General features: G+C 35.7%; 2 protein-coding genes across 4 annotated transcripts in view; one reads left to right on the forward strand and one right to left on the reverse strand.

Annotated features, from left to right (window-relative positions):
• The window catches only part of LOC106882711 (probable helicase with zinc finger domain), an 80991-nt gene extending 72954 nt beyond the window's left edge, over positions 1 to 8037 (forward strand). Inside the window, exons 13-15 of the mRNA XM_014933474.2 lie at positions 1039 to 1212; positions 2777 to 3108; positions 6575 to 8037. Coding sequence (XP_014788960.1) covers positions 1039 to 1212; positions 2777 to 3108; positions 6575 to 6673 — 605 coding nt within the window. The 3' untranslated portion in view covers positions 6674 to 8037. The remainder of the gene's footprint in view (positions 1 to 1038; positions 1213 to 2776; positions 3109 to 6574) is intronic.
• Positions 7709 to 25410, reverse strand: part of LOC106882712 (protein sel-1 homolog 1) — a 56118-nt gene continuing 38416 nt past the window's right edge. For all 3 annotated transcript variants that reach the window (XM_014933475.2, XM_014933476.2, XM_014933478.2), the window contains 9 exons: positions 24644 to 24721; positions 24117 to 24179; positions 22749 to 22836; positions 20397 to 20545; positions 17113 to 17278; positions 12479 to 12553; positions 11207 to 11379; positions 10921 to 11046; positions 7709 to 7944 (listed from right to left, as the gene is read on the reverse strand). In XM_014933475.2, the coding sequence (XP_014788961.1) occupies positions 7801 to 7944; positions 10921 to 11046; positions 11207 to 11379; positions 12479 to 12553; positions 17113 to 17278; positions 20397 to 20545; positions 22749 to 22836; positions 24117 to 24179; positions 24644 to 24721 (1062 nt within the window). In that variant the 3' untranslated portion in view covers positions 7709 to 7800. The remainder of the gene's footprint in view (positions 7945 to 10920; positions 11047 to 11206; positions 11380 to 12478; positions 12554 to 17112; positions 17279 to 20396; positions 20546 to 22748; positions 22837 to 24116; positions 24180 to 24643; positions 24722 to 25410) is intronic.

Here is a 25410-nt window from a genome sequence, read left to right on the forward strand (position 1 = left end):
AGTCGTGTTGACGATGGTTGGAGATGTTGGTAATGTGTAGTTCAGTCTCCATGGCCGTATTTGTTCTTTAGTCGGGGTTCACCAGTTATAGGTTGGTAGTCCAGAGTCCATGCTGCGTTTTTCTTCGTCGGGGGTCACCACTTTAGTAGAAAATGGGTTATACATCTTTAGATTGTATACCTGACTTCCTACTGTAAAATTAAAGAATATAACGGAATGCTGAACTCCAGACTATCAACTTAAACAACACTTTATTTAGGTAGTAAATATATAACCACATCTTTAGTTCTTGTTGTTACAGCTTCTGTGTGTATGAGCATAGTGCTGGGACGTTGTTCTATAGATGTGAGCGAGCTGTCGAGCGTAGGTCCGAAAGATGTAGAGAGACAGCTTAAACACACATCCATGCTCAATTGCTGGCCAGCGAGAAAGAGAATCAATTGAGCGGGAAACGCTTGCTTGTTTAATTCCACGCATGCGCACGGCGTTACTACACTCACATCATCTCCCTATTTTCCTGTCTATCTGCAGATTTTCCCTATTTTCTTTTTTATTGCAGGTTTATTATATTGTTGTTCTCCACTCTTTCTATGCTGCTACTTATCACCTACTTCTGCGTGAACTACTTTTTTTCTTTTCTTTTCTTTTTTTGTACCTTTATCATTGGCCACACTTCCATCCTTGTATATTATTAAATTGCATCTCTAATCATCTTTCTCTTCTCACATTAATGAACTTACCATCCACATTTCCCTCTTCAGTTCAATTTCCCCTCTTATACCCACCTTCTTGTACCTTGAAAGTGTGCTCTGACACCTCATCACCCTCATTATCTTCATTCCAGCTACTCTCACCTGTACCAGTATAATGTGAAGTAGCTATTTATCATTTCTGCCCTTCTATCTCTCAACTTCCCTCTTATCTCTCAACACTTGGCATAACGCCACCTTCCTTTCTACTATAACCCCACCCAGTTGAGTGGGGGTTTCCTTAATATTTATTACTCGTTTATTAATGTATTTTCAAAATACTTTTCAGTTGAGCAAATCTTTCCTGAGCAAATTGAAAAATATGAATATCCAACAAATGGTGTTCGCATTAGCGAATTGGTAAAATGGTTATCTTTAGCCAGTAATGATGACAGAATGAAAACTGAAAAATATCAAATTATTGTTTGTTCTAAGGAAGACTCTACACTAGATGCAATAGCAAGTAAGTACTCTGCTTGACAGTTTTGTAATCACAATCACAGTCTACATTACAAATAATAGTTGATTGCAATGGACATGGTGATTATTAACTATAATTAATTTTTTTTTTTTTTGTGAAGACAAGGAGAAACACTTCTCTGAAGGCAGTTCTACTTTATATACCATATATAATCTCATCTTTATGAATATGTTACAGTGGAGGTGCAATGGCCCAGTGGTTAGAGCAGTAGACTCGTGGTCATAGGATTGCGGTTTTGATTCCCAGACTGGGCATTGTGAGTGTTTATTGAGTGAAAACACCTAAAGCTCCATGTGACTCCAGCAGGGTGTGGTGGCGAACCCTGCTGTATTCTCCCACTACAACTTTCTCTCATTCTTTCTTCCTGTTTCTGTTGTACCTGTATTTCAAAGGGCCAGCCTTGTCGCACTCTGTGTCACATTAAATCTCCCCGAGAACTAAGTTAAGAGTACATGTGTCTGTGGAGTGCTCAACCACTTGCACATTAATTTCACGAGCAGGCTATTCAGTTGATCGGATCAACTGGAACCCTCATCATAACTGACAGAGTGCCACGATTACTACTAGGTGTCAAAGGAAAATTACATATCCATTCAAACTACTGTTAACTTTTCTTAATAAATTAACATTTTTCATATTCAACCCATTCCTTTAAAATCATTACAATTCTCTATTTATTGCTTATGTTACATTAATATATAGCATCACATTCTTCTGCTAATTGAATGTGGTCTCTTCAGAGTTTGCCTTAAATGTATTATACATTTTGGTATTTGAGACAATATTGTACATGTGATTGTTTTATTTATTTTTTAGTTCAAAAATGATAAACTGACAGTGAAAGCTGTGGTTTTTAACTTACAATAAAGTGATTCTTTCACCTTATAACAATGCTATTGTTTCAATTTCTACCTGTGCAACTGCACCTCATCATATATTTAAGGGTTTATGAACATTATCATTTAACATCTGTTGTCCATGCTGGCATGGGTTGGACAGTTTGACCAGAGCTGGCAAGTGGCGGTGCTGCACCAGACTCCAGTCTGATTATGCACGGTTTCTACAGCTGGATGCACTTCCTAATACCAACCACTTTACAGAGTGTGCTCGATGCTTTTATGTAGAAATGCACAGGCACTTTTACATGGTACCACCATAAGTGCTTCTGTTGCAGAGTATGGGTCTTCTTGAGTACAGCAAGGTGCCAGGCATCTTGGTCCTTTGTCATCTCACCTGAAAGGTTCAGTGTCCTGAAGTCATTCTTCAGTACTTCATACCATGTCTTTCTGGGTGTTCCACTTCTATGTATTCTATCCACTTTGAGAAAATTTAAATATTTTGTTGATAACACATATAAGACAAAGATAGATGGTTTTTAATTTTTGATTATACTTATTTTCTTGAGGATACTAGTATTTGTTTTTTTTTTAGAAAGTCATGAGTATCACAAGTCTCAGTTTTTCACATTCTCTAAAAGAAAAACATTTGTATATAATGGAAACATGTTTTACACAGTTAAACTTTAACATTTCCTTTACATTTCCAGATCAATTGAAAATTCAGCAGATATTAAAAAACTGTATCATGAGAGTAGCAGATGAAAAAACAGAAGACAACTATTTTGAAAAATACTGGCAATTAAATGTTACAATCAATTCACAAGATGATCTCACATATCTTCATGAACATCTATTGTGGAAGAATAGTTTGTTTCAAAATTACATGGCGACTGTGAAAGAGCTAAAAGCTACTGGAATTGATGTATCATTGGAAACAAATAAGTTCAAAGAAAATATATTGGCAAATTCCCATATAATTTTTTGCAACATTGTGACAACAATCCGAATGTTATTCAAGAAATTAAACAAAAAGAAAATGGTAGGTTTATATACTCAATAAGGAAAAATGCAATGCAATAATTCTTATATTATTTTGATCTGAAAGAATTAAGTATCCAATTTTTCTTTTATTATATTTGCATTTTGTCATACACACACAATGACATTGAACATCCAATGGAGCGTTCTATCTAGTTCATTCCTTTTTAATCTTCATAGGTCCTCTGCATTCAGGACCTACATCTCACTAGCATTGCTGTTCATACACAAGCATCATATAATTTGCTTTTTCACTCTGAGACATTTCATTACTAATAGGCATAATAGCTCTGAACTTTTTCCATCCCCTTCTCATTCCAGTAACTCTTTCAGAAATCCTTCTTCCACTGCTAATTTTGTCATTTAGTAACTCTCTGTTGCCTCAAGGGAACTTACTAAGCATTCCAAAAGAATCTTATTTCCTTTGTATTTTAAGTGTTTATTGCTCCTGCACATCTGCTACATGTAATGTCTACTTTCTCCATTTAACCTCCCTGTGATTCCAATGCATCTCTTGTGTGTCCATAACTTGCACTGGGTAGACCATATAGAATTTCTACCTACACCTTTTCTACATATCAAGGAAAGTCCTGTCTATTTCCCTGCTTACTAAGAACTTGGTCTTCATTAATCATCATCATCATCATCATTTAACGTCCGTTTTCCATGCTGGCATGGGTTGGATGGTTCGACTGAGGCCTGAAAAGCCAGCGGCTGCACCAGGCTCCAGTCTAATCTGGCAATGTTTCTACAGCTGGATGCCCTTCCTAATGCCAACTACTCCGAAAGTGTAGTGGGTACTTTTTATATACCACTAGCACAGGAGCCAGTCAGGCAACCATGGTATTGATCACGTTCAGATAGTGATATTTACGTGCCACCAGCATGGGAGCCAGTCAGCCGACCCTGGCATCGATCATATTCAGACAGTGCTTTTTATGTGCCACTGGCATGAGAGCTAATCAGGGGGCACTGGCTTCAACCACATTCGGATGGTACTTTTTACATGTCACCAGCACAGGAGCCAGTCAGGGGGCACTGGCCACAGCTACAATTTTGGTTTTACTTGACTCAACAGGTCTTCTCAAGCATATCATATTGCCCAATGCATCAAGGGTACATTTAAATGAGCCAGACATGCAACATTGACATTGGCCATGGCTATGATCTCACTTTAGTTGCCAGGTCTTCTCAATCACAGCATATCTCCAAAGGTCTAGGACTCCTATCACTGCCTCTGTGAGGCCCAATGTTCAAAAGTCATGCTTCACCACCTCATCTCATGTCTTCCTGGGTCAACCTCTTTCACAGTTAGAGTGTGGCACTTCCTCACACAGCTGTCCTCTTCCATATGTAACACATGACCATACCAAGGCAGTTGGCTCTCTCTTGTACACCACATTTGATGCTCCTTATGTCCAACTTTTCTCTCAGGGCACTCACGCTCTGTCGCGTATGCACACTGACATTACAGATCCAGCGGATCATACTAGCTTCATTTCTTTCAAGCCAACGCATGTCCTCAGCAGTCATGACCCATGTTTCACTGCTATATAGTATGGAAGTTCGCGCACATGCATCATACAGCTTACCTTTCATTCTGAGCGAGAGGCCCTTAGTTTCCAGCAGTGGTAGGAGCTCCCTGAATTTTGCCCAAGCTATTCTTATTCTAGCTGCTACACTCTCAGAGTATCCACCCCCACTACAGACTTGGTCGCCTAAGTAGCGGAAGCTATCAACTACTTCTAGTTTTTTCCTCTGGCATGTGATGAAGTCTGTTTTCTGTACATCTTCAGCATTTATTACTGTGTGAATCTGCCACACAAAAGAACTATCTTCCTGGTTAACCTTCCTTTGATATTGCTGCATCTTTTATGTGTCCATAGCTTACACCGGGTACATCGTATGGAGTTTCTACCCATGCTTTTTCTATAGATCGAGCAGGGCCATCTACCTGAAGGAGTCTAGTTCTGGTAGTGACTCAGCTATTAGAGCAAGGTCATCAGCATAGAGGAGCTCCCAGGGGCACCCTGTCTTGAACTCCTCTGTTATTGGTTGGAGGACTATGATGAATAAGAGGGGTCTGAGGACTGATTCTTGGTGAACCCTCTACTTCTACCTGGAATTCTTCACTATACTCGTTGCTAACCCTTACCTTACTGACAGCATCTCTATACAGGGCTTGTACAGCTCTTACCAACCACTCATCCATCACCAGTTTCTGCATTGACCACAAGATAAGGGATTGAGGGACCCTGTCAAAGGCTTTCTCCGAGTCAACAAAAGCCAAGTACAGAGGTTTATCTTTGGTTTAGTATTTCTCCTGCAGTTGCCTTACCAGAAATATAGCATCAGTGGTGCTTCGGCCTTGCACAAAGCCAAACTGCATCTCATCTGGGTTAACTCTCTCCCTAATTAGTACTCTATGACCCTATTTGTAACTTTCATCACCTGATCCAATAATTTGATATCCCTGTAGTTATTTCTATCTAAAGCATCACTTTTAGCTTTGTAGCAGTTGACTATGATGCTGCTACATCAGTCATTGGATATGACTCCTTCATGAACTACCTGATTTACAATGCAGGTGACAAGACCATAACCCATTAATTTTAAGAACTTTTGATTCCAGCTTTTGCTTCCACCCCTGGAGTTTCTTTCATTATTATAATACAGATTCTGTTATAAGAACAAGGTCATCAGCATTTAGTAGTTCCCACTAGCAACTAGTCTGATATAGCCTGAAGGACTAAGACACATAGGAGGCTGAGAACCAGGCCTTAGTGAACTCCTGCATGTACACTAAATTTGTTGCTAACTCTCACCTTTCTAACAGTATCCTTGTACATGACTTGTATGGCTCTTACAAAGCATCCCTCTATCCTAAACTTCCTCAGTGACCACCATATCACAGAGCAAGGGACTCTGTTGAAGATTTTCTCTTAATCAACAAATGCCAAGCTTATTTTTGGCCAAATACTTCTGCAGTTGTCTAAGAAGATGGCATTAGTAATACTTCTCAACACAAAACCAAACTGCATCTCATTTACTCCAAATCTGCTCTTAATTAATTTGGCTATAACTCTTCCTGTAACTTTCATGAGCTGGTCCAAGAATTTGATAACATTGTAATTACTTCTAAGGCATCTCCTTGTAAAATTTGGCTAAAATGCTAGTATACCAATCTGGGTATGACACCTCTCTGTAAAACCTGATTAACTATACCAGTGACAATGCAATGATTCTTATGGAGAAGGAGCTTTTCCTGCCTTCATATCTTTAGTTTCTTTATCTACCATAATAGATGAGGACAGTAACTTTTTAATCATTTTTACAATTTTTTTATTAAATTTATACTGTAATTTTAATCCTGAAAGTCAATGAAAGTTTGTGAAACTTAAAAGCATAAAAAGAAATTAGTCTTTTTGTTTTCCTAAATTATTTTCTTTTTTTTTTCCATCTTTCAGATTGTTATAGCTGATGCTGCCAATCATACTGAAATGCCAGTTGTACTACCACTATTACTGAATAACATCCAGGGTGTTTTTCTGTTTACTACACCATGATGAATTCATTTTATTCAAAATGATATATAATTTTGCTTCTTAATTCAATTTTCTATAAGTTTTCTTGAATATATTTTCCTTTCTAAAAAACAACATGAACTGATTAAATAATTATCTCTAAAAAGACCAAACTGATGTATCTATTATAAAAGATGTTAGTCTTCTGGAATTAGTATTCAAATATTAATATTATTTTTATGTTTTGAAAAACTCTTCAATTTTATTATACATTTGTAGAATGAGTAATATCATTAGTGGTAAAGGAAATATTCTAAATGTAAAATATTTTTAAAAACTGAATTTTACCCCTATTTTAAAACAAAACGTTTGTAACAAAATTTCAATCTATTCTCAAAATATTCACTGGTGTTTGAAAATTTTTCAAAATTTTAAAATATTAATCAATGGAAATAAAATTTTTAAATATTCATTTCTTTCCATATCTACCCATACTCGGTGCAAAAGTTCAAGCATCTCTATGAATTTTTGAGATAAGTTTTATACTCTCAGTCAAATAAGTACTTATTTTCTGAATAGTGAAGTAATGTGGAAGAGAGAGACCCAAGAGGATATGGGATGAAGTACTGAAAGCTGATCTCAAAATACTGAACCTTGTGAAGGAGATGGCAAAAGACCAAGATATGTGGCACATTGCTGTACTCAAGAAAACCTGCCCACCACAACAGAATTGAGATCTTAAGACCAAGGTGCGATGTAAAAAGCACCCAGTACTCTCTGTAAAGTGGTTAGCATTAGGAAGGGCAGGCATCCAGCCACAGAAACCAAGTCAAAACAGACTTATATAATCTGGTGCAGCCCTTGGCCTTGCCAGTTCCTGTTAAGCTGTCCAACCCATGCCAGCATGGAAAATGGATGTTAGATGATGATGAATGTATTGCATTCAATGACTATAAAATAGATTAAACTCATAATTTTATACTGTCAAATTTTAAACATATTTACCTCTTACCTACTTTGCGACTATACTACATTTTAAAAACAACAATGAATATTTTCTTTAAAAAGAATACAATAAACTTTATCGAAAAATTTATTTACACATATATTTACAATATCCTCAAATAAATTTTGTCCATCATATAGAAAAGACGTGAGCAAAAGCAACGTTATGCTGCTTGTCCCATTTGTCGTCGTAACAAAATGACCAGCCCTAGTAAAACAGCAAGAAATGTTATTACATAAAGATCCCAGTCTGGGCCTAAATACAATTGAGGATTTAGTTTTTTTAGAAAATCCTTGTAGAATTCCATCTGCAATGAGAAAGAAAGAAACTTTTAAGAAGGATAAGATAAATTACATTCTGTTATTGTATATTAAAGAGATTAGCATGTCAAAGTATCAAATTTAGTCATTTGTTTTTCCATATTTGCATCAGGCAGATTTTCTACAACTGAATGTCTTTCCTGTTACCAATTCCTATTTCCAAACCAGATAATACTTCCCCCTGGCTGAACTTGTTTTTACAGAAGACTGGAAATGAAGGACACTACTTGTATGACAGCGATCACAAGATGTCAAGATAAGGAGACACAAATACATACACATTATATACATATATATATATACACACACACATTATATATATACATATATAAGATATTCAGGCTAATTTGATGATTTTTATTTGTCTCCTTTTTTTTTAAGGAACAGTTTGGTGTATTGGCAAACTGCATAAAGATTAAAGTTGTAATTGAGAAAAGGTTAGTTGATATGGAAGACAGGAAGCCATCTCAATACTGGAAAAGTGTTGCCTCTATCATGAAGATTTGTGCTGGGCATCAAAATGCAGACATCATGACTGCTGCTCTATGCTCTATAAAGGCTGTAAGATGTAACATAGACATCATAAAAACTAACTTTCCCAAAACTGTGATGGTGTTTCGGTGTGTCACTAGTGAGAGTGATGTCATGCCACCCCGTATCTTTGAACAGAGCCTTACACTCTATTAAGCAGCTGGGAGAACATAGGTGTGGCAGCAGGATTTGGCTCCTTTACCATACCTCCAGAAAGAGTCACAAGTGGCCAGAGAATTTCTACAACTTCACCAACCCCCAATTTCTAGCCTCCCGATTGTAATCCCATGGATTACTATGTGGGGTGTGGTTGAAAGACACTGGCCACTCTGCCTGCAACATGAGCTGGTAGCCAAGATCAAGGTGTTTGAAGATCTTGCTATGGACACAGTGAGGAACACATGCACCAGGTTCTGGAGCTGTCTTGAGGCCACAATGGAAGCTAAAGGTGGCTACTTTGAGTAAATTGTTATCTCCTGGCTATAATGACAAAGTAATCTGAATGCTAAAGGATTAAAATGATGGTTTTGATGATGCAATTGAAAACTTGTGATCAAGCTTGCTTCCCTGCCACATGGTTCCAGGCTCAGTCCCACTAAGTGGCAACTTGGGCAAGTGCCTTCTATAGCCTCAGGCTGACCAAATCTTTGTGAGTGGATTTGGTAGACAGAAACCAAAAGAAGCCCATCGTATATATATATATATATTTGTGTGTGTGTTTGTCTCCTCCACCATCGCTTGACAACTGATGTTGGTGCATTTATATGCCCGCAACTTAGTGATTCAGCAAAAGAGACTGATAGAATAAGTACTAGGCTTACAAAGGAATAAGTCCTGGGGACGATTTCTTTGTCTAAAACCCTTTAAGGTGATGCTCCAGCATGGCCATAGTCAAATGACTGAAACATGTAAATGAATAAATATTCTATCCCATAAAAGCACTTAACAGTGTCCTTTGAAAATAAATTGTATAAATGCTTTCATAATCTAGTACATATGAACAAAATTTAAAAACAAGAATCTCAACAATTTTACATTTCTTGTTAACACTCAAAATGAAAAAAACATATAAATGGAAAGGAAACAGAAGAAAAATAATCATTCTGAATCTACTATCCGGTCATTAAGAATGAAATGTCCAATTTTCTTATGCACCAAGTTTGACAGTTGTTAACTCTAATGTTTTAGCCTGATAATTCTTTGTTTTACAACATTGAAGAGTTACATCACCACTTTTCGAAATGCAATTCATGGTTTCTGATTATATTGTAAGCTTTCTCTTGTAAATCAAGTTTTGTGAACCCATGGTTAGATCAAAAATTCGTGTTGTTTATGAATTTGAGTCCCATCATGGAACCAATGCATCCCAGACAGCTCAAAACATCAATGAGGTGTTTGGTGAAGATGTGGCAAATAAGCACACTGTACTTCGATGGTTTGAGAAGGTCCAGTCTGGTGACTTTACTCTTGAAAATCAGCCCCATGGTAGACTTGAGACCAGGATGGATAATGATGAGCTGGAAACTGTAGTGGAAGCGGATACATCTCAGACTATGCATGAGTTAGCAGCAAGGTTTGATGTTTCGATTCCAACTGTATTGGACCATCTGAAACAAATCGGCAAGGTAAAGAAACTGGACAAGTGGGTACCACATGAACTGAATGAGCATCAAATGACGTTATCTTGAAATTTGCTGTTCTTTGCTGTCACAGCATAAAAGCAAACCATTTTTGCATCATGTTGTTGCATGTGATGAAAAATGGATTATTTTCAACAATACCAAGCATTCTGCATGGTGGTTGGATAGGGATGAAGTACTAAAACACAATCCAAAAAGAATATTCACCAAAAAAAGCTAATGGTGTCTGTTTGGTGGTCCAGCGCTGGTGTCAGCCACTACAGCTTCCTGAGACCTGGCAAGTCAATTACAGCGGATGTATACATCAACCAATGAGATGAAATGATGAGTGAACTTGCAATTAAACAACCGAGATTGGTCAATAGAGACAGGCCAATTCTCTTGCAAGACAATGCTCAACCACATGTTGCACAAAGAACACTACTCAATTTACAGCAAGTGAACTTGGAAGTACTCTATCATCCACCATATTCATCAGACCTTGTATCAACTGACTATCATGTTTTCCAGGCATTAGTCAACTTTTCGCATGGAAAAAACTTCAAATTTGAAGAAGATACAAAAACAGCCTTTCATCACCTCTTGCTCTCCAGAATTCTTTGCTACTGGCATAAATAAGCTGCCATTAAAATGGCAAAACTGTGTTGATAATTTAGGTGCATACTTTGATTAACTGCATTGCTTTTTGTTGAGATAAAGTAAAATAAACTTTCAGTTCAAAATCAGACATTTCATTCTTAATGACCTTATAAAAGAAACAGTTTTGGATTGGTTATTAAGAGAAAAACTTACTTCTTTACTAAACACATCAACACCATAAAAAAGTCCTAACTTCAGGAGGGCAAGTGTTACTGGAACCTGTGCTTCAGTACTTGTTTCAGCAGCCATATCATAAAAACGTTTAGCAAGATGAACATCCTAGTAACACATAAAAGAAATGAAAATCAATTCTAGTAATTTCTTTAGTAATAATACGAGGCATTATTTTAAAACGAAAAAAAAAAAAATCCACTTTTTTATGAAGAAATAATAGAAGTGAGACATCAATAAAATAAACAAAATTTGAAATGGTTTTTACCTGTTTCATACCAAGCCCCTTCTCATGCATGTAACCAAGGTTGAACATTGCTTGTGCATTGTGGTGTTGTTCTGATGCAACGCGATAATGACTAGCTGCCACTTCGTAATCTACAGATGTGCCAAATCCATAATAATGATAATCTCCCATTTTCACCCGAGCAATTGTAGATCCTGGAAAACAACATTATTCTTAGATCGTAATACACATTCAAAAATCTATAATCTGCAACAATTTACTTTACACTAAAATAGCTTATTCAGTTCCATTAACGAACTGTTGCCATTCAAAGACATTGCTTTCAAGGATTTTAATTAAGTTAATTGATTCAGTAATTTTCATCTACTTATGGCTCATTGATTAGAGTGTCAGGCTCACAATTATGAGGTAAGTGACCACTGGACTTGTGCCTTGGAGGGGAACTTTCTAGGTGTAATCCCATGGTCATTCAAGACACCCCAACAGGCTTTTGCACAGTTTCCTTCTAAACTTTACTCAGAAGGCTTATAGTGGAAAATGCTTGCCCAAGGTATTCAGTGGACTCAAACCTTGAACCACATGGTCGTGATTCAAACTTTTTACCTATACAGTCATGCCTCTGCTTGTTATGTTAAAAAGAAAATACAGAACTACTACTATAAATTATTATATTACCATATATAAAGGTGGCAAGCTGGCAGGATCGTTAGCATGCTGGGAAAAACGCTAAGCAGTATTTCCTCCGTCTTTATGTTCTGAGTTCAAATTCTACCCCAGTCAACTTTCCTTTCATTCCAGTTGAACACTAGGGTCAAAGTAATCATTTTATCCCTGCTCCTGAAGTTGCTAGTCTTGTGCCAAAATTTAAAATCATTATTACCATATTTAAAAATATTTTCCAAGATAAGTTGTATATAAATTATACATCAATTTCAATTTGGTATTGGGACCAAAGATTATAAAAAGATACTTCCGTAAATTTTCTTCTATCTACAAAACAATATTTTTTAAAATTCTTGTACAACAAAAATAGCCCAGAAGTTATTTTAAATTGTAATGAGTCCTGATGGAATTTATATTGAAAATCAGATACAATAAAGCTTCAACCATGGTTTATTATTAGCATAAACACCAAATGTTTATCACAGCATGCAATAAGAATATTTCAGAGAGGTGGTGACATAGTCAATGGACACATATGACTGATATTTATTTCATCTAATCAAAATGGCTGAATTTTCATTCAGAACATAAGAATTTAATCTGGCAAATGTTAGTATAAATATAATTTACCTTGGGAAGCAGCTCGAGTCCACTGCAAGAGAGCACGTTTATTGGTTTCTTGCTTTAAAAACATCATACTTTCACCTTCAAAAAACAAACATTATTCGATTATTAAAATTTCTAACACTTACTAAGTGTGTTTAGAAGGGAATGAATTTCACCATACTCTATCTATTTTTACTCTATAGCATCTTATTGTGACACATACCAAACTGTCCTTCACAGACAGTCAGCTACAAAAACATAATTCCCTAAAGTTTTCATCTACAGCCACAAGAGAAAGTACAATAATCTGATAAACAAACTCACGGCCACAGTCTCCAAACTTAACAAGTAATGGAGCAATTTGCACTATTTTATTCCATTATAATAATGGGCACTGTTCCACTCATTTTACATGCTCACATTATTTTACTTTCTAAGGCCCAGACTTCCAATATTTCATCCTTAAAATTGTACATCACTTCAACCTAATCTTACCGATTTTGGGAGAGGAGGTATGCTTAAATGATTATACCTATGGTCCTAAATTAGTCAGATACTATATATTCAGAATAACAAATTTTTAAGTTGCCACTAATTCTTCAGACTTTATCTTTCATTCCTCATGGCATTTTACCATGAAGAATGAAAAATAAATCAACTGAGGGTAACAGAAGATAGGTAGATTAGACATATTGCTAACAGGGAAATGGATAGATGAGGTAACTGTGGTTTGTAGAGTTTGTGATGGCCTAAGGTATAACATAGCAACATTTTTCTCTGCTTACTGCACTACAGCCAGATCTGACTGAGAAACAGGATCATTTTCATAAAATCTTTCTGCAGATTACCTTAAAAATTAATGGCAGCAACCTCACTACCATGCAGCAACACTAACTTTAAGAAAGCAGCTAGCTAGCTAAGCATCTACTAATTGGAGAAACACAAGCCAGATAGACTTTGCACTCACCAGGAAAAGGAATAAAGAGTGAATACTAGGTCTATCCCTGGTGAAGAAGAGACTAATGATTAGTGACTTGAGAATAAGAGCTCAATATACCAAGAGGCAGCTATCTGGAGACAGAGGACATGCAAGTTGGCAGAGCTAACAACCAGCAGTAGGTCCAGAGATACACTAATTGATGCATAGGACAAGATAAAGGAAGAGAGAAAATTATAGCATAAAACACAGCTGGAATTTCTACAAGACAACCTACTGAAGGTGCCAAAGCAATTTTGTAGTAGGTGCTAAGTCCCAACCAAAAAAGAGTGATATGGTGGTGGAATAGCTTTATAGAGTCATGAAGGGTAAGAGATTGGCCTGGAAAAATTGGAAGAAAAGGGGCAGCAAAGAGAAATGGCTAGGTGCCAGACATACTAAAATGAGAAGACAAAAGTAAAGATCAGAGGTGTAAGGTATTCCAAACTGTAAGGGAATTTATGAGAAAAAAATCAAAACATTGTTGAAGTGTGTATGGAATGATTAATTGTGCTCTTACTCTTACAGCGAAGAGTTGTTGAATGAGGGAAAGTATAGGAGAAAGAAAGTCTGCCTCAAGTAAAAGGTACAGAAAGAGACTAGCCATTCATCATCATCATTTAATGTCTGTTGTCCAATGCTGGCATGGGCTGGATGGTTTGACCAGAGCTGGCAAGCTGGGGAGCTGCACCAGACTCCAGTATGATTTGCCATGGTTTCTATGGCTGATATCCCTCTGAATGCCAACCTCTTTACAGAGTGTGCTGGGTGCTTTTCATGTTCACAGTAATATGGTGGATAAAACAACTGCAGATTTGAAAGCACAAGAGGCATTCAGTCCATCAAAAATTATCACTGAAATGCTTAAAATGTTTCTAAGACATGGGCTAGTACCCACATAGTAAATCAAGTATCACAGAAGGGGATCATATCCAGTTACTGGCAGAGCAGCAGTATCAACTGCTGCAAGAGCAAAGGAGATGCACTAGAGAGAAGAAAGTAAAGAGATGTTAAAATGTCAGACCAGGTTATGAAAGTTATGGAATGATTAAGAAGAGAATTAGCCAAGAAAAGAATACTACTGATGCCATCTTTCGAAGAAAACAGTTGCAAAGTTAGCCTTTATACCTGGTATGTGTCAACTTTGAGAAGATCTTTGACAGAGTTCCACACTAAAGAATTTTGGAGCAGACAAATGGTTTGGGAGAGCTGTACAAGCTATATACAGAATAAAGTGAAAGTTAGGACTCGTTTCTCATCCCTTTCCTGTTCCTTATAGTCCCCTTAGCAATTACAGAGGAGTTTTAAGACTAGTTGCTTGTAGCAACTCCTGAGTGCTGATGAACCAGTTCTTATAATTGAATTTTAGTAAGATTGGAGAAAATATTTCAGCCATGGAAGCAAAACCTACAGTTGTGAGCCTCAAAGTAAGCTTAACAAAGATGTAAGTATTACTGTGTAGAAGAGAAGATAGGGAAAATGGCCAGGCTCAATATGTAGACAAGGTGTAGCTAAAAATTCCATACAGTGTGCCCGATATAAAAAAAAATAAACATAGAAGAGGTGTAATAGGATCACAGGCAGGATAATGAAGAGAGTTGATTTTATATACAAAATAGGTATGGGAGCAGCAAATATTAAGAGCAAACGTGAAATAACTTTTCTCAAATGTCAGGTGGTTCCTTAAATGTAAGTTGAATTATTAACTTGGTGTTCTAATTAGTAATGTAGGTGGGTGTGCCAAAAGCATAGTAGCCAAAGTAAAAACAAGTTGGAAAAGTTCAGAGAGCTATGATGTCAGCTGACAACATAGAGTTACTCCCTCAACATTATACATGATACTTGTGTATGACATGCAATGTTGCATGTAAGTGAAATGCAGGACTTGAATGCAGAGAATTTGCAAACACTGGAAAGAAATGAAGTATGTATACTCCACAGGATATGTAATATTAGTGTGCATGAATGATGGAGTACAAATGAGCTAAGAGAAAAACTGAACATGAAAGGAATCAGATATAGTGTACAAGAAAAAGGACTACATTAGTATAAGAATATGATGCATGTGAAAAGGGACAGCTGTATAAAGATGTACCATATGCTGAAATTAAGTGGATACTATGGAAAAAATTGAGGAAAACTTAGGATGAAGTGGTGAAGATTAATCTAAAGCTGTTGCATCTCATGCAGTCTAAAGGCCCATACAGGTCTGCAACATACAGTGCAGAAGACCTGTCCAATTGTGCTGGTATGGGGAAACTATAGTTAAATTGGTAATGAGGAAGTCTGAGTGGCACATATACATGTGTGTATATATCATTATACCACGCTTCCAGTCTAACTAGGGATGTCACAGGACCTATCTGACCTCATCTTCGCAACATTCACTTCCACTTTCTCATCCACATTTACTAGCTCTCTTGCCCAATCTCAAGAACATGAATAAGAAGATCACAGCAGATATGCATGCTCATGCACCCTACAATCACTCCTATTCTACTTTGCCTGTCACCTCAGCCACCTGGTACCGACATACAGCATTCACTAATCGTGTATCTATTTCTATTACTGGCCATCCCTCTGCCACCCTCTTAGCCTAATCATTCTGTTATGATCAGCATATTCTTGCTCACGGTGCTCTTCTATTTACCTACTCAGCCACATAACTCTTAGTGAATGATTTCTTTATAGGGTAGTGAGGAATCTCTAATCGTCAGAAACACAAGACAACCTCACTAATGCTGATGCTGCTATAAATCTTCCCAGGATGCTCTGTACAGTGCTTGATGAGGATATAGCAACTCGATACATTCTGTAATGAGGAAGGACATCCAACCATAGAAAGCAAACCATCCTCCAACTCATATAGAAAGAAAATTATTCTGAATAAGAACTGATTCAAATCACAATGACTTGTCCATGCCATGTGAGCATGGAAATCAGATGTAAAACAATAGTAGTGGTAGTAAACTAAAACTCATAAAACATACATATAACTGTTTTACTTCATTTTATTATTTATATTTGCATTATAGTTCAGTGAAAATTTCATAGCATATGAAAAATAAAAAAAGTCACATATTTCAAGCAAATGAAATTATTTCTATAGCATAATTTCATTGTAAAAATCATATAGAACTTTTCCTAAAATTGGAAGTGTTTATCCACAAGATGTGTTTATTAGCAAATCTCTTTGAAAATCATCTTGAGTTAGAGGAGGGCACAGTTTGTTCTGTAATTCAAGTTTGAGGTACAAGGAAGAATAAGTCATAAAGTTTTAAGAAGTAATAGATTCAACTTCTGTTAGCATCAATCATGTTAGTTATTATGCCATGTATGCCTGGGTGTCTAAAGAAATCTTTCAGTCACAAGAATTCTTCATTTTAATAGAATATGACTTCTACATATATACCTTTTAATGCAAAATTCTAAAATTTAAAAACTTTCATAGTAAAATCTGAAATTCACGAAGCATTCTCACACTAGAATTTTTCTTTTAAAGTCATCAATCATTTATAGGATATTTAAACCTTTTCAAATGAAATTCATTAAAATATTTCATATAGAGAAATATTTGGAATGCACTGAAAAGCTATTTCAAGCTTTTCATGCAAAGTACAAAATTTAGAATTCTTTTTATGCTCAGACAATTTTTGCAATAAATAGAAATCAGTAAAATTACCTTGATCCAAAATATATGCTACATTGGATTGTGCTACTTCATAACCAAGCTCAGCCAAAAAAGTATATTTGATGAGTGCAGCTTCAACATTACCCTCTCGATATAATGAATGTGCTTCCATCAGCATCTCACTCCAACGTCCACGTTCTGCTACATTTTTGAATAACTAAAAAGTAGAAATACTTAACACTAAGAAAACAACTAGAAATAGTGATATTTTGCAGAATTTAAAAAAAAAAGGAAAAAAAGGGAATTCTGCTAATGTTAATATGGAAAAATTGGTGGGTAAATAAATAATATAAAAAAACCCAAAGCATTTTATAGTAAGTTTGTAATCCCTTCAAACTCCTAAACCACCTAAAATGCAATGGACACTACTGCTCACCCAATATACTAAATATTTAAAGGTGATTGATATGGTCAATTGAATCAACCCCAGCACCAGCCACAGAATTATTTTATTGATCTTGAAGAGATAAAAGGCAGTCAGCCCCAGCAGGAGTTAAGCTTAGAAGATGAAAGTTTGAAACCAAAAACAATAAAGCATTTAGTCTAATGTTCCACTGTCTTTACAATTGATAAATAAAATAAACAAATAAAAATAATCCTTTCTACTAAAGACACAAGGCCTGAAATTTTATGGGTGGGGGATAGTTGATTACATCAATTCCAGTGCTCGATTGAGACTTATTGATCCCGAAAAGATGAAAAGCAAAATCAACTTCAGTGGAGTTTGAGCTCAGAATATAAAGGCGGAATGCCACTAAGCATTTTGTCTGGTACAGTAATGATTCTGCCAGCTCACCACCTTAATAATAATTTCATATTTTAGCACAAGGCTAGCAATTTTATGGGAGGGCTAAGTCAATTACACCAATCCCAGCGTTCAACTGGTACTTATTTTATTGACCCTGGAAGACTGAAAGGTAAAGTTGTTCTCGGTGGCATTTGAACTCAGAACGTAAAGCTGGAAGAAATGCTGCAAAGCACTGTGTGCAGCACAGTAACAATTCTACCAGCTCAATGCTTTAATAATAATAAAAATAATCCTTTCTATTAACAGCACAAGACCTGCAATTTGGCAGAGAGGGGACTAGTTGATTACATCAACCCTAGTGTTTCATTGGAAACATCCTTGAGCAATAGTAATAATAATTTCTAATTTTGGCACCAGGTAAACAATTTTAAGAGGAAAGGATTAGTTGATTACGTCAACCCCAGTGCTCAACTGATACTTATTTTATCAACCCTGAAAGGATAAAAGGCAAAGTTCACCTTGGCAGAATTTAAACTCAGCTGGAAGAAATGCAGCTAAGCAGAATTTTGTCCAGTATAGTAACAATTCTGCTAGCTCACTGCTTTCATAATAATAATGATGATGATTTTTTTTTATTGGTGGCAAGGGCCCAAGACATTGAAGACAATATCAAGGGATGCAATACAACACCCAGAAAAGTAGGGTTTGCATCAATCAAAACAAGGTACAACAACAAAGATAGAAATTTTGAAGGACGGGAGCTTAGCTGATTACATCACCCCCAGTACTTGACTGGCACTTTATTTTATTAACACCAAAAGCATGAAAGGCAAAATTGATCTCGATGGTATTTGATTACAGAATGTAAAGAACCAGAACAAATACTGTAAGGCATTGTCCAGTGCTCTGGGTTTATTTTAATTGCTTTTTTGTGACATCAAAATTGATATTTTTGGAAGAAAGGAAAGATGTTCAAATTCTTTCCATAATATTTCTTAGGTCTTCTGTTAACATTGCTAAGAACATTATAATAAATGTTCTATTATTTAAATTGCTCAGCTGGTGAAAAGCAGGAAATACTTTACAATACTATAGATATCGGATCTGCAATCTCAAGATTGTAGCTTGGTAAAAGTAATCAGCTGTAGATAGCAATGCTTTACAAAAGAAAAAAACATACACACATAATACAGTCTGTCCTGCTATATCAGCAAAAGCTTGTCTCAGTACCCCAAGATGCCTTGACATAGATATCCATAGATATCTATATCTCTACAAATATATAATTTCCAAACTACGGGTACCTGATCCTGCAAACTGCAGAAAAGTAACTTTGTTGCTTACAAGTGGAGTAGGTACTGCATCTAATAATATTTACTTGTATACATTTAATGAAGCCTAAATGTGACCTAGTGGTTAAAGTGTCAGGCTCAGGATCATAAGATTGTTGGGTTGATTCCAAAACTGGACCAGCATTTTGTATGCTCCAGCAAGGTACTTGCTGCTCCAATCAGCTCAACTGAAAATATGTACCAACCTAGTGCTGGTGCAGCCCTTTCTCACTCCAGCTGTTACAATCTTCCACTGGATCAAAGGCATCTATGTCTTCTTGTGACTACATAGGCACCTAAAATGATTCAAGAAAGCATGGTGCATGCTACTAGGCCATACTCACTTGCTTGTGACTGTTTGCTTTTTGGTTTTGACAGTATACAACTCTTATGCTATTTAAATTTCTTACTTTTCTCTTCAAGCTTTCAAAGACAATTTGTTAAACCAATTTTAAGTATGATATATTATTTTGGACATAATCTTATTCCAGATTTGATTTATACATGCAATTTAAATAAACTGCTCCCAATCAAGTGACAAGTATCAGGCAACACAGACCTTCCCTTTCATATTTGTCTTACCAAACCTCTGCACCAGTCACCACCCCTCTTTCTCTTTCAGTTTGATGGGACTATTTTGATTTCTGGGATATTAGCACTACTTTCCCTAAATTGTCTCCAGCATGTTACTCATATTAGTGGGATGGTTGGTTTCATCATCATCATCATCATTAACAGTTAATGTCCGTTTTCTATGCTGGCATGGGTTGGACAGCTTGACAGGAACTGGCAAGGCCAGGGACCATAGTAGGTTCCATAGTCTGTTTTGGCTTGGTTTCTATGGCTGGATGCCCTTCCTATACTGGGTACTTTTTACATGGCACCATCACCAGTGCCTTTTACATGGCACCAATATTCACACCAATACTTTTCATGTGGCACCTTGGTTTTAAGATCTCAATTCTGTTGGGTGGACGGGCCTTTTCAAGTACAGCAATGCACGACATATCTCAGTCCTCAGTCATATCCTTTATAAGGTTCAGTGTTTCGAGATCAGCCTTCAATAGTTCAAATAAAGGGGGAAGAAAGTGGGTGGGAACATTCTTAATGAGATAACAAGAAGTCTTAAAACAGATTGATGAAAAAAATATTAAATTATTAGTATGAATCAACATTCACATAAATAAAAATAATACCTCTACTGCCATGTGACAGTTGCTCAAAACTCCAGTGCCTGTAGCATGCATTTGTGCTAGATTGTAAAATGCAAGGATATGACCACCTTGAGAGGCCAAGTTGAAATATTTCACAGCAAGTTTGTAGTCCCTTCGAACTCCTAAACCACCTAAAATGCACAAAACAGCTTAATTAATCAAAATAGTATTGGATTTCTTATCATAAGTGCACACATAAAACACAATTGGTCTCCCTTTCTCTCTCTATACATGCATTTGTGTGTGTATGTGTTCGTTTAACGTCCGCTTTCCACACACACAAACACCTACATACATTATTTGCCATAAAGGTTAAAAGTAAATTTGGTAAATACTAAATATGACTAGTGTTTTATATATATCATCATTTAATGTCTGTTTTCGATGCTGGCATGGGCTGGACCAGAATAAATATGTAAATAAGTAACAAGGATGTACAGGTGTCAATACATTAGGGCTGTTTCAAGCAGCTCCATTTAACTGATCAATGAAAACATTACATCAATTTCAAAGAAACTGTTCTCTTCAGATGCAGATGAGCATATAGATTTCAAACAAAGGATAAACCATTTTTAACAAATTCACATCAATAATAAAAAACAAAATAATTACATTGTTTCCTTATGTTATATCTGTGGCAGAATGAGTTTAGAAAATAATGCATATCTTATTAAGTCTACTGTGTCTTAATTATATATATATATATATATATATATATATATATATATATATATATATATATATATATATACACACACACACACACACACACAAGGAGTGCTGAAAAGTTCCTGACATTAAGGGTATCGTGAAAGCCCTGGTTGGAGGCCCAACCTTCCAAGTTCTTTTACAGGGCTTAGAAAAACTGAAGGGCTACTGCAATAAGTGTGTGAATCTGAGAGGGAAATATGTTGAATAAAATCATAATTAACTGATCCTCCTGTATTTTCTTTTACTCAAAGCCAGGAACGTTTTAGTACGATTTTATTTTTTAAATATGGATATACATTAATACTGCTGATGAAATCAACATATGCAATATAATTAATACTAAACTATAATCTCATCTAGTTTCTATTTTTGCCACATTCATCTTTAATATTTATATCCAGATAGCATTATTAGACTTAACAAAATAAAATGCCTACAGTTTTTAGGAGTATTTGTCAGATATATATAGTAAACATGAAAATGAAAATGAATGCCCAGTGTTCCAAAAAGGGTAATTGTAAATTCAGAAAGCCAGAAAAATGGTATTGCAAGGGTTCATAATAGCATTTTTTGTAAGAAAGCCACAGGTTTATTTTTGTATAAGTCCAACTTGATCTATGTGATATGTTCTAACAACCTTATTCCCAGTTCATTCCATCTTATTGCATATCTATGAGTATATTATCCAATGCTTCCTTTCTTTTTTTTTTCAAATAGTAGGGATTGAGTTGAGAGAAATAGGTTGCTATTTCTAGCAAGTTGAATGACAACAAAGAGGCTCTGTTCACATCTTGTGCTAGTTAATATGGTCGGGACATATATTTCTGTGAAATGCCCATCTTAATTGATGCAATACAGCATTAGATGAAATATAATGAACAATACATGAGGTGACTGTATCATTGTTATCAAAATCTTTCTTACGTCTGCTTCCTATGCTAGCATGGGTTGGTCAGAGCCACTTCCCATTGGGAGCCAGTGCTCCCAAAAACATGGTACTTGTGTGTTTGTGTCATGTGGCTTGGTTTCTCTAGCTGGATGTCGTCCTTAATGCCAACAACTTTACAGAGAGTACTGGATGGCACCAACATCTAATGCTTTTATCAGTGACATGATATAATTGTTGAAGTAAATGCTTTTACAACCAAAATACCCTTCTTTCCTTACTCAGTCACTTATAGTCTTTTAGCAGTCCAATTCTTAAATACCTTTAGCACTTAAACTGGCCATGTCTAGCCTAAATATTCTACCTGTTTTATGTTCAAACCAGCTAGATCTGGCCTCTTACATCTACCCTACAATGTCATTCAAAAAATATACAACTACATCATCAAAGTTTCAAAGCTATGAGATAATGTATGATTATTTTCTAAATAATATGAATAAATAAGCATCACATTTGACAAAGTAATCTGAATGCTAAGAGGTTAAAATATATGGATTGAATTCCTGAACCTATGTGGCTGTATTTTAGAAAATTAATATGATATATCTCCTGAATTGTCATTTAAAAAACTACTATTAAAACTACAAACAATAACTGATGTTACTTTTCCAAATTGTAGCTCCAAGTGTTAAACACTGACATTACTAGTACAAATCTGAAATAGGAATTTTACTTACTATAATGCATAATTCCTAGCTGCAGTTGACCTTCAGCCCAGCCTTGTTCAGCAGCCAAAGTGAAATACTTTAAGGCATTAATGTAATCCTGGTGTAGAAAATAAAGGATTTTGTATAGCTTTGCAGTGAAGAAGTGATCAAGAACTAAAACTTGGTCACTATAGTAGTTGCAATAAAATTATGTACTATACATTCTGAATTAGTAAAACAAAATTCATGAAACAAAATTAGTATCATACTTATAGAATATCAAATATAAAAAAAAAAACCCACTCCAAATGCTATGTTTCCTCTTCACAATCAGAAAACTTTTCAGTTTGTTAACCTGTGACAAGGTATATGTGGAACCCATAATAAAGTACTGCTTACATATTAGAGATCGAGCTGTTACCTGTAATGCATCCAATCATTCCAAAACAACTACCTGATGTGTAAATTTTCACTCTCTAACACACTAAAACCATTGGCTTACATCATCTGATGTCCGTTTTCCATGCTGTCACAGGTTGGACAGTCTGACACGGAGCTGTCCATACTCCAACTGTTTGTTGTGGCTGTCTGTTGTGGTTTCTACAGGTAGATGTCCTTCCTAACGTCAAACACTTAACAGCGTGCCTTTTATGTACCACTGTCATGGGTGTGTTTATGCAACACCAGCACAGGTGTATTAACATAGCACCAGTATGGGTGCTTTTTAAGTGGTACCAGCATCTAAAAGGGCAAGCCTATATGTGTGGAAGACAGAGATTTTAATTAACTTGACATGTCTTATCATTTCCTTCATGAGACCCGGCAACTGAAGATAAATATTTTTCTTCTACTACTTCAACTATGTTTCCAACACCTCTGAACTATCAATTCATCTGATGAACATACTTCCCTCAACTGTTTCTCACTTATTACAAACTCCATGGTATACAGTTTTACTAGTTCTTTCTCCTTAGAGTAGACAAATCATGGGCAAGGAACTACTTTCCTTATTCACATTTTCCCTACAAACATCAACTTGTAAAGGTTTTCACTAAACATCAACATCAGCAATTTGGGAGATTCTGCAAAACTATGAGTAATGCAAAATAATGCAAAAACTTAACAAATCTAGTCAATGATGTTAATTGATGCTGAATGGATATATTAGCTCTTTTCTTTAAATGAAATTATGTAAAACTTAAATCATCTATTCAAATGATCTCCAGTTTAAAATATGGTACACAGAACATTCCTTGAATAAAATGCTTGAGTCAGTTTTCATAAAATTAAAAGAAATGACTGACTATCCAAAGAAAGCAAATTTTAGAACACTTTCTGAGAAATTTATTCACAAAGTAAAAATGGATTTTGGCAAAAATGAAAGCAATAATTCTTCACCTTTTCAACACCTTGTCCTCGAAGATACATCAGTCCTAATCCACACTGTCCAACTGCATTGCCCTATAAATAAAATAAATGAAATGGCTTCTTATTAAAAACAATGAAATACAAATTATATTACAAACTTTGGATAGTTGTATAGTTTTTAATTGCATTAGTTTGATAATCTATGTCAGACTGAAATTTCTGATTTACTCCATTTAGATTAATATACAAAATTTAACAAAACAAATAACCAAGAGTAGATTATAAAAAAAAAATTCAGTTGTCATATCTAAAAAGATATGTTTTAAATGCTTCTTTCTTATACAAGTCATTTCTTGATGTTCTCATAGCTAAGTTAGAATTAAAACCAAAGAATAATATTAGACTATTGAAAAGTTGTTACATTTTTTTAAAATTCTCTTATCAGTAAGTCTGCTTAGTTTCTATCTACATAAATTAAGTATACTTTTGAAATAACATATCATTTTTAAAGATTAATTACAATTATAAGAAAATAACTGAAAAGTTAAAATACTTACTTTTTCAGCAGCTTTTTTGAAGTAACTTATAGCAGTTTCATTGTTTTGCTTTACTACAGGACTACCTTCTGAATACATCTGGAACAATTAGAATGCAAATTACAATAAATTACTTTCAATATTATAATACTACAAGGCGGTAAGCTGGCAGAATCATTAGCACACCAGGCAAAATGCTTAGTGGTATTTCGTTTGCTGTTACGTTCTGAGTTCAAATTCCGCCGACGTCAACTTTGCCTTTCATCCTATCAGTGTCAATTAAATAAGTACCAGTTATGCACTGGGGGGTCGATGTAACTGACTTAATCCCTTTGTCCTTGTTCGACCCCTCTATGTCTAGCTCCTTGTGGACAATAAAGAAATAAATATTATAATAATAGAAACTTTTACCTATTTTTTATGAAATATGAAAATTGAACTAAAGTGTAAAAACCCCCTGTGTTCATGAATGACCATGAGATTGCACCTAGAAAGTTCCCCTCCAAGGCACAAGTCCAGCAGTTATCCATGCATACCAGCCTTCCCTCTCTACGCCACTGATGTTATCCAAGAGAAGGCAAAGGCCAAAACAGCTTGGCACTAATGACATTGCAACTCATTTCTACGGCTGAGTGAACTGGAGCAGCATGAAACAAAGTGTCTTGCTCAAGAACACAACACACAGCTCAGTCCAGGAATAAAGCTCACTACCATATGATTGTGAGCCTGACGCTCTAACCACTGAGCCATGCAGCTTTAAAAATGTAACTACTGAAATATAAATTTTT

This window comes from Octopus bimaculoides, chromosome 5 (assembly GCF_001194135.2).
Source record: "Octopus bimaculoides isolate UCB-OBI-ISO-001 chromosome 5, ASM119413v2, whole genome shotgun sequence".
NCBI classification, from domain to species: Eukaryota; Metazoa; Mollusca; class Cephalopoda; order Octopoda; family Octopodidae; genus Octopus; species Octopus bimaculoides.